Source organism: Perna viridis, chromosome 6 (assembly GCF_037379345.1).
Source record: "Perna viridis isolate PV_CMFRI_1.1 ecotype Kerala chromosome 6, ASM3737934v1, whole genome shotgun sequence".
Taxonomy (NCBI): domain Eukaryota; kingdom Metazoa; phylum Mollusca; class Bivalvia; order Mytilida; family Mytilidae; genus Perna; species Perna viridis.
In genome coordinates this window covers 7215635-7232819 of record NC_142450.1, presented here as the reverse complement: position 1 = coordinate 7232819, position 17185 = coordinate 7215635, and the positions used below count along the sequence as shown (strand labels likewise).

The following is a 17185-nucleotide window of genomic DNA, read 5'->3' as shown; positions in this document are numbered from 1 at the left end:
GATACACGTAAGGTTCCCAGGTAGTATATTGTATTTTTTGCACCTATGAACCAATGTCGTATTGATTGATTTTTAAATCGGGTATAAAACCTTTAAATTCTTACAGAATAAACCGGGTGAGTGTGTAAACCTCATAGATCGAGAACCTATATTACAGAGGCGAGCTTTCGAATAGTTTGATTCTCTTGAAAGCCCTAGTCGAAAAACATATATGGAATGAGATTAAGATTTCAGAAAATCAGAACAACAGAGTTGCTCTGGAGAGTCTACGAAGAATCTATTCCGTTCAAATTTTTGGTACGATTAATTCATATTGACTATCGTTTTTTTTTCAGTTTTGCTCTTGCATGGAATACAGGTACTTACAAGATGTTTTCACAATACAGACCAAAATTATTGTCAACAGTCTTGACTTAATTGGTACCAAAGATCGATTTCATGGATAAAGGTAAATATATATTAAAAACTGTAACGTTGGTGGGAAATCCAACAATTACCCAAAAGAGAAACCTGACAGAACAACCAACAAAATTCATGCATGAAGGAGGTCTGGCAAGATACGACATTTGACAATGACTGAGAGAATGGTCTAAACCAAGACCGGTTATTTAAGACGAACCAAAAGATGTCGAACCCATTACTTTCATGTAGCTACTCATGACAATATGTTTTGATTGACAGAAATCTATCGTGATATCGATTACTCACCTGCCGTCATAACTTCAGCCATTTTCACTATCGTAATCATTAATCCCAGGAAAGTAAATTCATCGATTTCAGAAAGCAAACATTTATCCTTTACAAATCTTTTATGTTTTTAAGGAACCCAAAATCAACGGGAGCATTTACGTCATTTTAGAAGAGTAACGCCAATGTATCAACATTATTACTATGTGATCGGCACTTTCAAATATTCCGGATAAATTTGTCAATATATTGGTTTTCACATTCCACTATCTCCGATATCCTATAGTTCACGATATTTTCAAATAGAACACACTGTCCAGGGGGAACAAATCCGCAAGATAGAAAAGGAAAAAGTCCAACAAGTTGAATTTTCACAATTATCTTAAATGGTAAATTATTAAAACGATATCCCTGATTCAATATTTACACTTTTCATGATACTCGTGGACTGTTATTGGTATTTAGAAATCAGTTCAAGTTTATGCTCCTACCTATAATCAGTCACTTTTGTATGTCCAATTTAAAAATTCATTTTAATTTCTGGGGATTTTAATAATGTAATCAACAGTACATTTATTACTTCTTAAATCATTCCACTGTCAGCCAAACTAAACAGTTTCGAATTTCGTTAACGAGTTTTATCCCCATTATGAATATACACGTACACACCAAATCTATAAATTTACATCAAACGTTTTGGCAGTGATTATGACGAAAAATCTGAGTTCAGTGTCTCGGATCAGATAAATCTAAATTTTTCATAGTTGCTCTAAAGTTTAAAGAGTGGCAGCTAGATCTATGGATGATTTGGTCTGACATGGAGAGTTTCCCATGAAATTAGTTTAAATTTTGACTTTAGTAAAATAGTAACGACAACTATATATGCATCGGTTATATAAGCCGAACAGACCATACAGTGAATACGTGTCTCCTTATAGAGAGGGGAGGAGCCGTTCATAAACATTTCTGTACGGAGCACTATTGATTTTAGTTCGGTTTATGCAGGTGTCTATATTATACAGGTTGCTAACGTTAGTCACTTTTTTAAGGATTTGCAGAATATGTTTGATTTTGACAGGTTTCTGTTTTTAAGTAATTAAGATATCATTGTATAATGTAACCACCCCAGAAGTGCTCAATAGAATCGTTCGAAAGTAATATGGAAAGAATGAGTCTGGCTGGTTTTTGTTGGAAACAGGTTCACTGACCTGGTCTTTCCAGCTTTATTGTAAACGAATAAATTAGTCGTGGGTTTGCCGATCACAGAATTAAAACTTCAATGTGAAATTGCTGGAAAGTATAAATATAATTTAGCCTTAAAGTTAAGTATGTACAGTATACGGACAGTATAAACATTAAAGAAATAAAGGGGGCAGATAGAAAATTAAGAGAACAAACGGATCAAAATTATCTGGAAGAGAGGTGGGCAGTGCCAGTTAAGCACAGGGCAGCAGGAGACTGTTTAACCAAAAACATTGGGACTTATCTTTATTGGACCTGCAGGTTTTTTCGAATTGAAGAGGTTATTGTTTCACACAGGTTCGTAGTGAACAGAAACCCAGCATGAAATAACTTCAGAACACGAAGAATATGGCTGATGTTACTAACGTAATAATTAAGTTTGATATAAGTGCAGACTTTAATGTATGTAAACAGAAAATAGCTCTTGTAAATGTAGTTTAAATACTACATATTTTTTTTATATTTTATATACAGAACTTGTGTTTGTGTCACACATGGCACGCAACCAAGCCACTGTGGCTTCTGTTTGGTATTCAATCACGACTGGAGTTTTAAATGCAGGCCTTTTGTGAAGAAATATTCACATTTGAAACAGTGCCTAAGAATGCACATTTTGATAAAATCTAGATTTCGTAGATTTCGATTTTAGTTAGCTATACCACTTATATCTAATAGCTCTGTTGAATAATAATGTCAAAAAGACCAACCTTAACCAAACAAAGATTGCAAGAGACCAAGGTTAGTTTATCTACGCATCAAAAGGACTCGGATATTTTTTACGTATTCCCAAGACCAAGAAATATCGTGCTATACTTGTCCTAATGCCCCAGGCTTAATATTTTATTTGAATTAATATAGATATTTTAAAAGGGTTTCAATAAACTCGACTATATTTTTTCTGTATTTGAAGAAAATGTCCAGGTCACCGTCGGGTGATGCCATATGTCCAGTGAAACATGTAAGACAGAATATGATATGTAAGGCATAATACTATCCGGAAGAAATCTGATCATATGGACATAATTTCACATTTATTTCCGGAGGATATTATTTTTACTACTTTATTAAATTGTTTCAATGCTTGATTGATGATATTAAAATAAGTTATTAGGAAACAGCAAGAGGTATTCTTAATTGTATTCAGGATATTATTTCATAGCAGAGTAATATATTAGTATAAATACTTATTTTACAATTGTAATTCTCTAAAGAACATTTGCATTTGTCAAAAATCTGTAAAATGTTCAAGGTAAATATATATATATATATATATCAATTTAAACAAAGGAATCAGTTTAAACAAAGGAATAAACAAAACAGATCATTGTGAATTATTCATGATGTAATAATAAAAATGCACTGACCTCAAATTTCCCGTTAATTTATTATTCTTAGACACAGCTCCATTCTAAAACAATGGGGCGCTACACGTAATCAAAACCGGTGCCATTTAATTTGACTTTCTAGGTTCCTATTGAAATAGCTTATAAACTCTGAATGAAGAAGATTAAGTCGATCTAACGCGGTGATAAGAGAGAGGAACAACTGAATAATAGAGAATTTAAACAATTATTCAAAGCTTTTAATATATTTTAAAGCACAAAAGAGTCCTCTAAAATAAAGTTAAAATCCATATAGTATATGTTGGAAAGAAAAATATTTACCCTATCTTTTAAAGTCCTGATTGTATAAAGTGACTTCTACACCAACGATTTTTATCGGATATTTTACAATTTATTTCCAGTGAGTTTGACAGGGGAAGTTATTTTAGTGGTGTAATAAACAAACGGAACTCTGCCAGCTCGGGACAACTCTCTACTTGTTCAAGAATTGAACATTTGCCCCGCAAAGGATCAAACGTGATGGTTATACCACAAGATGACTGTTTACAATGACCCTAAGAGTTTGCAGAATAAACAGTTTATTTGTTAAAAGTAAACAATTTAATTTAAAATTGATAGGAATATATATATGCATGTGTATATGGGCCTATATTGATGAGTCTAGTCATAGCCCATACGATCTGGTCCAGTACTGGAACACCGAATATATAATTTGAATTTCACTGAGATGTAATTGCTTTTTTGTTTGGCATGGAATCTTGATTTCCCACAAAAATATTGCATCGCTTCGTTGTGTCCTTAATTCTATTTACACCCAGCCTGACCTGCGAAAAAATGGATCCGCTGGTAGTGGGAGTATGCTAATCGTGGTGTAAAATAAGATGATAACAAACAATGATCTACGGCCTTTAGCACGGACCGAGTAAGAATAGACATTTGGAAGAGTATGCATAACAGCTTTTAAACAGAATTACTTGAGAATAGAATGAGTGAGGGGTCTGAGAAATGACAATAGAAATATGTGTTCAAGAATGAGTAAAACATTGTTTTTCTTTTATCTCCAGTTATCATATCGCCATGTCTTCGTACTTTTCCTAGGCCATTTACCGACCAAACGAAACATTTGATGGAAGACGTAAAAATGAAAGCCACTAATGTGAAGATAACATCTAATGTTTACCTACCTTAAAATATTCCAGGTGGTAATTCAAACTCCTACAAAAACTGAAGCTAGAAGTCACATCCAAGGTAACACATTTATATCAAATTTATATTAAACCATACATCATTAAGATTTAATTAGCCTTTTATCCAATTAGAAATTTGACACTGAACTAATCAGAAATCGACTACATCAATGGTACAGTTCGATAAATCGGCGAGGATATATTCAATCTCATCATAAAGGGGATCACTGACCCATGAATGGATGGTATTGAATTGTAAAGATCCCATAAGTTTGATATTAGTCAAGGATTGATGCACTAGTCCGCATAAAGATATGGCATTCCATTAAATGAATTAAAACTAACTTAGTAACCCGTGCTTTGATACAAATTTCTTTTCGCTCATTTGATCAGAAAACTTAAAAGCTGATTCTTCAGTTATATAGCACATAGTACTTGTCACCAAAAACGTTTTTGCTATATACGATCTTGCTATAACACAAAAAAATATGTGCTTTTTCATTCAGAATGCCAGTTTTTCAAAGTATATTATAAAATGTTAAATGATACTCTGCGATTGTTACACAATTGGACCAAAACATGCATGTGAACCGCGACTTTGGTATGAGAACGGACTGCTTTACAGAACACTCATTTGAAATCCTGTTAGCATACCTACAATTACAAGTGGATATAAATCGTGCGCGACTTTTAAACGTATAAATATTGTTGAATATATACATATCAATAGCCACAAACATAAATAGGGAAAATTGACAAGTTCAAACAACTCTGAATGTTAGGACGCGGATGTAAAAATTATATTACCAGGTTTTCATCGATTATATTCATGGATGTATTTCTATATTTTTTATTAATCTGTTAGATCCTATCAATATAGGGCTCAGATAAGTGGGAAGGGTGATTTACACGGCATTTAAAAAGCACAATACGTATTTTATCTACCTCATTTTAACTTTTATTTTTCAAGTTTTTTTATTATTTCAATTCGGGAAGCTAAACAAATCAAGGGATTACAAAGATTGTAATTCAGAAGTGGAAATTGGGAAAGTTTGATTTTGCATAAAATCTTTATTTTTTAAAATATGTTCTTGCGTCCTTTCTTCAGTCTTTATAATTATATTGACACCCATAAAGTGAAATCCTGAATAAAATGTCTAGGTCCATATGCAATTTACACTAAAGTTTAGACTCAAGAAGCCAAAACTCTGTGAAATTTAGATTTGATACACTTTTACCAATGTACAAAAATGCATTTATCAATGTGATCTAGAAAGAGTAATCAAGGAAATCAAGGTTAATTCTAGCGGATATCAAAAGAAGGTAATCCAGGGACAAAGTCCAGACACGCGCAAGAAAGAACGTAACGTAACCAAAATAATACGTATAAAGCAACAAAAGTTAATGAGTAACTCGGACTCAGTGAAAAACTGGGAGCATGGACCAGTTGCCTTGGTAGGGTAAGCGACCTTTGCTTTTCTAGAAAAAACGCGCCGAGAGACACAAAGAGTATACACAACAGTTTTAAAATTTAAAATATGCCCACAGAAAAATCACATGCATTGAAATCCTTCGGTTTATTTAATTAACTTTTATTCAAATCAAGTTGTAAGTTCTTTTTAACTCTGTAAACTGATTGTTCATATGAGTTCTTTTTTAGATTTAGTTGAGTTATTTGGTTAATATTACCACAAACAGAACAGTATAGACAAACATGAAGATTACTATCCAACTCATCAAGCAGGGATCAAAACAATCAGCTCACTATTGAACGACTATAAATATAACAAGATGTTGAACGCTACGTAGTGCTAAGAATATCACCATTCAACCATTTAAGTCAAAGCTGGGAAAGAGACTTTAGCATTCCCTGCAATAGAAGCTGAGTAATATGTTACAAAAATCTCCATTATGCAGCACCTAAAAACTATCAGGTCGATCGGTAACAGGAAGTGGATGAGCATGAGCGACTAACCCGAAAAGGAGGGACTAGGTACAAGTCATCATGAGAAAGCAATATATCAAATATCTAAGCATTATCTCTAGTAGAAGCAGATAAAGCTGTTACGAATCCCATTAGGTAGCATCTAAAATACTACCAAGTCGATCGGTAAACATGAAGTAGATGAGCGACGAACCTGAATAGGGCAGACGTGGTACAAGTGACCATGAGAAGGCAGTATACCAAATATCTACGCATTCCCTTCGATAGAAGCGGCGAAATCCGTTACGAAAATTTTCATTATGCAGCACCTAAAAATACGAAGTCGATCGGTAACCAGGAAGTAGATGAACAATGAACCTGGAAAGAAGAGACACGGTACAAGTCATCACAATAACGCAATATACCAAATATCTAAGCATACCCTCCAGTAGAAGCTGGGAAGTCTATTACGAAAAAAGTGTAACGGACTGCATGCAGTAAATAGCCCCTGCTCTAATGGGTGGGAATATAAGATATTTCAAGATATTTTTGGTTTTGGAGATATATGCGAAAAATACTGTCTGACCCCTATGTTCTATTTTTAGTAACAGTGGCCATGTTTTTCGAGGGATCAAAAATTCCCACATCTGTTCTATTATTGACAGATCAAATTATTGATCAAATAATGTCATAGGAGAAGATTTGTTAAAGAAATAACATTAAAAAATAGCAAAACTCTTTGAAAAAGGGCAATAACTCCGACATGGCTAAATGAATTAAAACCAATATTTGACCAGTGAAAGATTTCATCATGCTTTACACAGAATTTAGCTAAACCTAATGGTTTTGCACATATATGCGAAAAACCACTGTCTGACCCCTATGTTCTATTTTTAGTAACAGCAGCAATGTTTTTCCACACAAATAAAAAATCCCCATATTAGTTCTATGCAGGCTAAAAATATGGCATCAATAATGGGCCATTAAATGATATGTGTTATGTTGCAAACACATTTTTGGGGTAAAAACAACTTTAAATGGTCATAACTAATTTGTAATTGAAATTTGAACTCAATCTGTATTTTATGATACACAATAACTATACAAAGATCCTTAAAAACCTTCTGAAGTTTTCATCTTGAAACCATCAGGGGACAAATAGACAATCAGGCAACTTCTTGGAGAATATCACATATATTTTGGTAGGGTATAAAAACTTGCATGACTACACTGGTCTAGGAATCAGACACACAACCCTTCAGCCCTGAGAGGCAGTGGAACCTTGGAGAGGGCAAATGAATTAAACATATATATCATATATAAGCAATTTTATTGTTGACCATACTATAAATACTGGTTGTAACAATCTGTTTTTTTTTTAAATAGGTATATAATTTAGTACAATTTTAATACCAGTATAGAAATCATAACAATAATTAAAAACATGCCCATTTCCTAATACAATATTTAAATTTAATCATGCCATGATTTACAGCACACCCTGCTAACAGTACTTAATTTCAAGCATGCCATGATTGATGTGTACAGTACAGCTGAAGTGAGGACTTGGGTTCCAAGTAAAAACAAATGTTCACTTTTAATTGCTGGTCATCCTATTTGTACAACAAATTCTGTGATGATTCCATAGATCATATACTGCTATTTTAACTTTATATCACCAGATTAAGCAAGCCAGTGTAGTACTTAGGCAATGGAAAAGAAAACAATAAAGTAAAGTACAATTGCATGTGATGTTTTGAGGGGACTCTTAGGAACAGTAAAAACCAGTAGAACAATGTGATCCATTAGTATATTTTATGATGTTTCAACATTCACACCCTTAGCGTTTATGCAGAGAGTTAACCAGAAAAGAATGATTTCCTGATATAATTAGCCCGGATCATCAAGACTCTATCCTTTACCAAGTATATAGCCTGGGTTCATTCTACAGAATTTTTTTATGAAAGAACCAGTTTAACAAAATGTTAAGGAGTAGGAATTTCTAATTTCATATGATAACTAATACCTGTGGCTGTCTCTAATCAAAAACATAACGCCCAACAAATGGTAAAAATAATTAAATGGTATGAAACCAATCTATTTTATTAGGAGATTTGTTCTGTAAAGATAACTGAATCATAATTGTGTGGTCAAGATACAAACCAAAATTGCATACAGTAGTAAACATACAAGGACACATGGGCCCCAGCCAATCAAGATCAATGAAAGATTTGTCATTCAGTAGTTCTTATTCATTGTTCTAATAACAATCACTTAATTCAGAAATTATAGCAATCATTATGTATATTTACCACTCAATTAAACCTACCTTTTTCAACAAACCTATGGCAAGAAAAACTGGGTTTGAAATAGGTCACAATAAAAAGGTTACAATTTGTGAAAGTATCAACTTAGACCAACAAATTGTGTCTGACTTTTCAAAAACACTACATTTCAATGTTTGAGTGGTTTAAATTACAAATGAAATCTAAGACTTCGTAAAATTTTGTAAAGAAATGGAAAGTGACACCCATAAATATTAATATCTCCACAATATAGGAATTGAAGAAAGGAATCCGAAATAGAATGGGACAAAATTATTTGGGCTATGATAAACACATACTTTTGTCAATGAGCCATCCACTGCTTTGTTTATGGTATGAATGTTGGAATAATTTCTGAATTAACTGCTCCTAAAACTGAAGAAAACTGTTCAGACCTGTCATATTGGCAAAAAACTACAGAATTCAACCTCTGAAGAAATGTAAGCTAAAAAGTACTGAAAAGGGATAAATTTCTTAAAATAGGAGAAGCTGAAATATCAGCATAAATTCTGAATGTTTATTATTGACTGGGAACTTGTATTTGTAAACACCGGTGTGGTTGCTTATCTAATTTATCTTGCAGATTTCAATTTCAACTGAAAACCTCATACAAACTTATATGGTAACTTTCATAGATGGCAATTCAAACTGAAGTTGAACATTTATAATATTAAAATTGCACAATAATTCAAAATTTATATCAACAACTACTACAATGAATTTATAAACAAGTATTTTATGCAATACAGGATACATAATAAAACTAATATCAACAACAAAAGTAGTCCTGTAAACCAACTTATTTTAGTGGATATCTATTTCTTCCATTCTAAGCTGTTGATTAAAAAATGCATGTGATTTTTCAACCACCTGGTGGTGATTAAATTTCTGCCAGAGTTTTCCCACCATTTTACATTTTCCTAGATTTCTACAGATTTTATTGGAGAAACCCATTCTCCTTAAGCTTATGCTTGACTTAAACTCTCTATTGTAAAATTAAGATTTTAACATGCTTGCTAAGCTCACGTTGAAAATCACAAGTGCAGAAATAGTTTAGGCCACTCATTTCTGAACGAGAATCTATATTTTGTCATTTTATGATATCAATTCAAATTCACTGCTATTTATTTTTAGTGACTCACATACTAACATCTACTGCTGCTTGTTATTCATAATAAATGGAAATATTGGCTGTTATTATTGTCACAATTTTTTCTTACTCACAAAATTAGCGAAACAAAAATCAATGCTGAAAATAAGTTGGTTAAAAATATTTCAATTCATCAACATGATTTCAACAACTATTCATATTTGGCCAATATGATTGATTAAACCTACAGTTTGCATCACCACTTTGCTGGAAAAATCCCTCTCTCCCAAAATGAAAAAATATATTATTACATCGCAGTAATAAGCTAAGCAACTTATCACGGTGACACATTAATGAATAAGGCAGTATAAGAAAGGTCAAAACAAGAAAAAAAAAACTAATGGAATGCATTAAAAACAGATCAAAATATTGAACAAATGCTGCAAATTAGATTTACATGTACTTAAAAAAAATTGCTTTAATCAAACTATCTGGGAGTTTAAAACAGTTATTGAAAAGTTAATGATGATAGTAACCAAGTTTGTTTTGGAATGGAAAGCACCAGTATAGTGAAATCTCAACAAAAATAAAATCTCTACTGTAAAAACAATGTGAAAATGCATTTGCACATCATCCCTTTTCAGAAACAAGATGTGTTTTTTTTAGCATATAGGCATATTCACATAAGTGAAAATGTGAGTTGTGGACAACAGCTTTCTTGATTTAAACATTAAAACAATCAATACCGTCCATGGTACTATTATGACATGATTTTGAAATTAACATAATTAAAAAAAATATTGAGAGGACAGACAAGAAGACTACTGGTCGTATCAATATACCTGACAACTTCTCTGGGTAATTAGAAACTAGAGGCTCTAAAGAGCCTGAACCGCTCACCTGGAGATCTTATCATTTGATTATTTAAAGCTTAAATGGTCTCTGGTGGCCATCTTGTTGTGAAAGCTGTCCATTATTTCTGTCAAGTTTGGTCACTAATGGCTTAGAAAAACCAAAGATATAAGACAAAATGTTTTTCCCCATAGGGTTTCAATGATAACTTTGAGTGGCGACAGCCACTTGTTTAGCCACCTGAGCCACACAAAAAGTAGATGGTTTGTAGACAGCATTGAGCTCATTTACCCTATCAAGGAGTTGATCTTTGAAATTTGACCAATCAGAAGCTTAAATGGCCTCTGGCAGCCATCTTGTTTAATAAAGCGGAACCAAAAGTGGATCTTTTGTAAAGGCTCATGCATACATCATTTTTACCAAGTTTGGTTAAAATTGGTTGAGGGGTTTTGATGTAGTTGAATAAAATGTGAAAAGTTTATGGAAGATGGAAGAAGAGTTATGGCATAAGCTCACTGGGACTTTTGGTCCAATTGAGCTAAAAATATGGGTTAACAGCAGTAATAAAATCTTCACTTTCGAAGAATTCTAGAAATCTACAAAAATAATATTATGTACAGTATTGCATTGAAATGGCATGCACACAGAACTTCTGACAGAATTCTCCTTACTGAATTATTGAGTTAATGCCCATGAAATCATGAAATTTCATTGGAAAACAAAAACATAATAAATTTGGAATGATTAAGTGCTATTTTCTGTAAGAATCAGGCAGTGGGTGAATCATGGAGGAAAAAATACAAAAGTTTTCCATGAAATCTTACTCAAAATCTCATCTGAAATACAGAAATGGCATTCATTTCCATTTTAAGTTTCAGTAATTTGAGGTATAAATCATATGAAATGCACTGCAATTTCATTATTAAAGGGAGATGACTGATTTTCCCCCTAACATTCTATTATAACTTTGAACTGGCTTTTCTGCTTCTGCTGACACTTCTCAGACAAATGAACTGTCAATTCCTTGTCAATAGACCATAACCTATCAGCCCACATTGTCAACGTAATATGTTTTTTTTTTTTCTGAGCATGACTCATTACTTTTCAATTTTGTCTGATTCTTAAAGATTCCAGCACTTAACTACACATAGACTGTCATAAAGCAGGCTGTTTTGTTTGAAGGATGAAAAATATAAATCCATATTAGTTTCTTAATTGTTTTGGAAATAAAATTGAAAAAAGTATCCACAAACTAATTTTTCTACTTTCATAGACCAAAAAAAAAAAAAATAAATAAATAAATTGTCAAAAAAAGTTAGTGATATTCAAACTTGTTACTTTACATCACTACAAACATTAGTTCTCACCATAAAAAGCTGATCTAAGTAATAAATAAATGTGGAATTTTGCCTATTTTAACAGAAATCTGTCTACTAGTCATGGAGAAAATGTGTAGATAAATTTCTACCAATTGGCAGACACACTAAAACTAGTTATAACAACCAATAAGGGGGATTTTGTTTATATACTATGGAAGTATTTGGGAAGGCGCTTATGCACACACTTTTAAGTGTTTTTTGTGGTATCTTATGATAAAATAAGCATTATATATTCGAAGCCCTTAGAATTGAAAAGTTACATCTCTTTTCAAAAGCACAATACAAAGTTACCAAAAATATCAAAGAAGTTTAGTTTATAGTTTATATTTGGCAAAACATTAGAAATAACTATAAAATGCTAATTTATCCTAACAATGAGGTAAAATATCGTGATATGTTAATCAATTTATCATAAAAGAAACAAATTTAGTACTTCAGAATGACATATATCATGCACCATGAATGCCGACTTTCCTTACAATACAGCCTGGTGGATTTTGACATGGCAACTCCTTGACAAAGAATTTGGGGGACAAATTCTAAAAGACCAAGACAATGTTAAATAATGCAACTTCTGAACATATATCATTTTGACTCTATAACATTGACCTTTGACTCTATGACATTGTCCTTTGACCGATCATCATGAAAACCAACAGGGATCTTGATTATTATGCTTAATGATAAAAAGTTAACCCCAATTGTTATTTTATAAACTTACACTGTTTACAGGCTCTGCTAATGTGTCCAATAAATATCATTTTTATCCATCAATCATCAAGAAGCTAAGAATTTTGAGGAGAATTGACATCTGGTCCTCCCCTATTCAAAATCATCTCTTCCACCACATAAGGTATGAAAAGAGGAGCAGTGGAAATGATTCAGTCCAACAGGCTGCAGTGTCATTCATAAAAAAATAAATCTACATGTGTCAACTACTACAAGCTGTAAGATTCCATTACTTTTACTCATTGGCAACAATGCCAACGATACAACTATCTATTCAATGGTTCATATTCATCACAGAAATTACCCTTTACCCATTTGAAATGCTCTTCCTTTTTGGGGGGATGAAAATATTGATTTCAGAAAAATGAGCTGTAAAGGGGAAGCTATTCAAATTAAACTACCAATTGAACTTTCTTCTAAGACATCTTTGAACACAAAAAAAAAACAAAAAAAATTACTAGTACCAATCTATATCAAATAATTTAAAGCAATCATTTCTGAAGGATAACCTATATTTAACCTGCAGATGAAATTGTCCTTTTCTGAACTTGTATAAAAAAAAAACGTGAGCCTGATGGTATATTTTCCCCCAAAGAGGTCTTCTCTAATCCAAATTACCACTATTTGAACTCTACAAAGTTTAAGAAGGGAAAAAAATATACTTTTCGATAGAGTTGTCAGTCTAATATACATACATTACTTAGTAACTTCGCAAGTTTGTATTAAGTGATATTTTCTGACCATGTTTCACCCACAGCCCGAGTCTTAAAAAAACTGGTACTGAACATACAAACATGGTTTCATCTTGTTGTGAGTTATCTCCAGTTGAGAAATAAACCTTTGGGCAACCTAATGAAACAACATTTTACAAAGTATAGAAATCTCCCTAGGTCATAAACATGGCGGAATTAAATTGAACTCAAGCACTTAAAAAAAAAATTAGCTGAAACTACCATAAAGTGGATAATTTTCTCATTGTATTTTTATGGTCTGTTTAAAAATGACAAAACAAATTCCAGGAAATATTAACTCTGTGCACCACTTCGCACCTGTTAAAATTAAAACTGACAAAATTTACAATCGCCATACTGTAGTACAGCTATTACTACATTGCAGATAATTTTATCAAATATCACTTAAAATCATGAAAATTCACAATCATATTTTGATAATTTTTTGGCATTTCTCAACGTATTGCTGACTTGTAACTTTAGTAATAATAATTCAAAATTACAGAGAGTAATATAGTTAACTTCAGAGAATAGAATTAGTCTTCCATTAATTGGAAGACTATTACCTGTTTAAATGTTTGTTTGTTTGTTTGTTGGGGTTTAACGTCCGAGCAGCAATGTCTTAATGTTAAAAGGTAGTTAACTGAACAATTAACACGGAGATTAAAATTTTCTATCATTTTATATGCATTTTCTTTTATGTTTGATAGAAAATTAAAGTCTCTTTGTCAATTAACCAGTTTACTACCTAAGGAAGTTTATCAGTTGATTGCCATTCAAGTGAAACCAGCTCTATTTCCTAAAGAGTAATCGAAGGAACCTAGATTCTTGTGGAAATTAAAAGAATGTAATCCAGGGACAAAGACCAGACATGGAAAACAGACATACACATCAAAGAACATAATATAACTGAAAAAATACATACAAATTAAAGTAATAAAAGTAAATGAGCAACTCTGAGCATGGACCAGGTGTACCAGTAGGGTAAGAGTCCTCTGCTTTTCTAGAAACACCTGCTGTGTTGCTTATAAAAAGTCAAGTCCAGGGTAAACGAAAGAGAAATGGACAGCTATGACACTTTGAACAAATCAGTTTCCATGGTGCAGCTGATAACACCGTAACGATCCACAAGTTCATGTTGACAAACAAAAAACTTCTATATTGTCAGAGCACATCTTCTCTGAAGTTATCTACTTTACTTGCTGTATCAAAATTATTTTATGAAACAATGAATATTACAGTTGGATCGGTCTGTCCTTTCCTGTCAGGGCACATATTCTCTGTTACCTATTACCTATACAGGGCTGGATATCACAGGGTACTAGTTCACACCAGTTGAAGCTGCTAACTGGTTTGAAAAAGCACTAATCAAATAGGGGATCAGATCAGAAACTGAATCCCAAGCAATTAATGAGGGGAAAGTTACCAGTACACAGAATGTTAGCTGTAGACTGGTTTTAAGTGTTCCAACTGAATTTCTAGAGCTATTCGCTGTTCCATCACTTCTTGTAGTTCTTGATTTAATTCACTACTTAATCGTTCTAACATGGAATTCCTTTCTTTATGAGTCCGTATCGCCATTTGTAAGTCTTTTTTGTCTCTACTCACTTGTCTGAAAAAGATAATACTAAATATAACATCAGAAAACATATCAACACAGTTACCACAGCTAATTTTGATATATAGGACATAATGGGGTCTAGGACATAAGCCCCCTGGATAAAAGCCTCCCATCTTATAATAAGCTTAATGTTAAAGTAAATATACATATTTATTTGTTTGTTAGGTTTTTTTTTGTATTTTTTGTTCTTTTTTCTTTTGTTGTGACTGTTCCTTTTATATTGGTATCGCATTTGATTTGTGTATTTTTAATTCTGTTTAGTGTGTTTAGGAAGTTTTTGTTTGTATTAAATGTTTTTTTTTTTTAATTTTCATTTGTTTTGTTTGTGTATTTTTTTTTCAATTCTAATTAGTATATTTAGGAAGTTTCTGTTGTGTAATAAAATGGTCCAGTGTATTTTTTTTCAAGGGTATTTCGTTTATATTTAATATTGTATTTCTTATTACCAGAATCATTTGAAATTTCATCAACGAAATAAGAAAAGCTGCCAGTAATACACTTTTTAAAAAGAAAACAAAATGTTTGTTTTTATATACATTTCCTTTTTAAAGAATGTATATTTGACAACTGTTATCATTTCATTGAAAAAATATTGTTTTAAAAAGAAACACTATAGAAATTAAATTTCAAATTTTACACTTTCAGTACTAATAGAAATATTATTCATAATTGATAAAATAATTGCTCATGGTGGGGGGGGGGGGGGGGGGGTTTTATCTAGAGGGCATTTGTCTGGGGAGTGCTTTGTCCAGATCCTGGCATAATGTTATTTATTTTAGTTAAAATTTATAATAACTGGACCATTCAGTTGGAAATATATACGTAAATTGTAGTTTCACATATTCCCAACATTACCAATACAGGGGAAAAGATTTATAGTCGCCCACTTGCTAATGGTGACCAGAAATGTGTCTGGGCGACCATTTTTTCTATTTTAGCAGCCCAGCTGGCGAATTGCTAAAAAGAAATTATTGTAAACAAAAGTTGCAATCGGAGTCTTAACTGGTTACCATTAGATCGAAACGTAGCGTCCCTAGTCAAATTTTAACCAGTTCTAATAATACATAAATGGTTCATAACCGATGTTGGTTTCTTGTTTTGAATCGCGTATTATTTTCCGCATACGGTTTTTGTAAAATGTGGAATTTTATGCCTGGGGTTAAAAAAAAAACAAGAAACCGACACCACATACCCTCCAACAAGTATTTTTATGTACCAAAATTTTGTCCAAAAAAGTCTTTTCTACCAACTTTTTTTCTGGGCTAATTGTTTTTATAGTTAAGTAGCCCAGGTGGCTACTGGCCTCAAAAAGTTAATCTTGACCCTTGCCAATATTACAACATTAGTGCATTATCTTCAAAACCGTTAATTGAGTACAAATAGCTCGGTCACCAATAGGCAAAACCTAGATTGCTATTAGCATAAATAGATCACCTTTTTTCCACTATAAAGTTTCTATATTTTACATACCTATATGTAGATTTTTGCTTCTCTCCAGCCCCTTCCTCCTCTTCTGGTACATCCCAAGTCACAGAAGGAGAGATAACCTGAAATTTGAACAACATACATGAATGCCTCCAATTAATTGCTAGAAACCTACACTAATTCTTTTCCTGGAAATCCTACCCATCATACAAAATTTACAGTAATACAGATTATACCTTCAAGAGTCACTTCAGCTATTTTGGTGAATGATTGATTCCAAAACTAAGCAACTGATCTTTTCATTTCTATCTGTGTATTGCATTAAATAATTCTTGACACAAATTTTTACCCAACTACAAAGTGCATTTCATTGGGTAGAATTGAAGCAAACATACCATGAGCAAGTCCAATGAAAATAAAGAGCGAAAAAATAAGCTTAAAATATTTCATATTTCATAAAGAGATGTCACTGAATATAAAACTAGAACATTGTACAGATACAAGTTATAACTGCATGGTATGCATAATGATACAATTTTTTAATTTACTGTCATAAAATAAAGGTGCTAATTATCTTACCTGTGACGATCCTGATACAGTAAGACTAGCATCTAAAATATTTTAAAAAAATATTGATTTTATGCAACATCA

At 32.3% G+C, this 17185-nt stretch overlaps 2 protein-coding genes and 1 long non-coding RNA gene across 13 annotated transcripts in view; 1 reads left to right on the top strand and 2 right to left on the bottom strand.

Annotated features, from left to right (window-relative positions):
• The window catches only part of LOC148613499 (uncharacterized), a 35360-nt gene extending 34327 nt beyond the window's left edge, over positions 1–1033 (bottom strand). For 2 of the 7 annotated variants that reach the window (XM_088586808.1, XM_088586805.1), the window contains exon 1: positions 709–1033. In XM_088586808.1, the coding sequence (XP_088442934.1) occupies positions 709–748 (40 nt within the window). In that variant the 5' untranslated portion in view covers positions 749–1033. The remainder of the gene's footprint in view (positions 1–708) is intronic. The other 5 variants (XM_088586809.1, XM_088586804.1, XM_088586807.1 and 2 more) reach the window with 5 other exon arrangements.
• LOC148613498 (uncharacterized) lies at positions 1–7711 on the top strand. Its single transcript, XR_015923363.1, has 3 exons — positions 1–448; positions 3674–4520; positions 6120–7711. It is a non-coding gene; the product is annotated as an uncharacterized LOC148613498 (long non-coding RNA).
• Positions 7695–17185, bottom strand: part of LOC148613497 (ralBP1-associated Eps domain-containing protein 1-like) — a 54957-nt gene continuing 45466 nt past the window's right edge. For all 5 annotated transcript variants that reach the window (XM_088586814.1, XM_088586818.1, XM_088586817.1 and 2 more), the window contains 3 exons: positions 17114–17145; positions 16580–16656; positions 7695–15100 (listed from right to left, as the gene is read on the bottom strand). In XM_088586814.1, the coding sequence (XP_088442940.1) occupies positions 14929–15100; positions 16580–16656; positions 17114–17145 (281 nt within the window). In that variant the 3' untranslated portion in view covers positions 7695–14928. The remainder of the gene's footprint in view (positions 15101–16579; positions 16657–17113; positions 17146–17185) is intronic.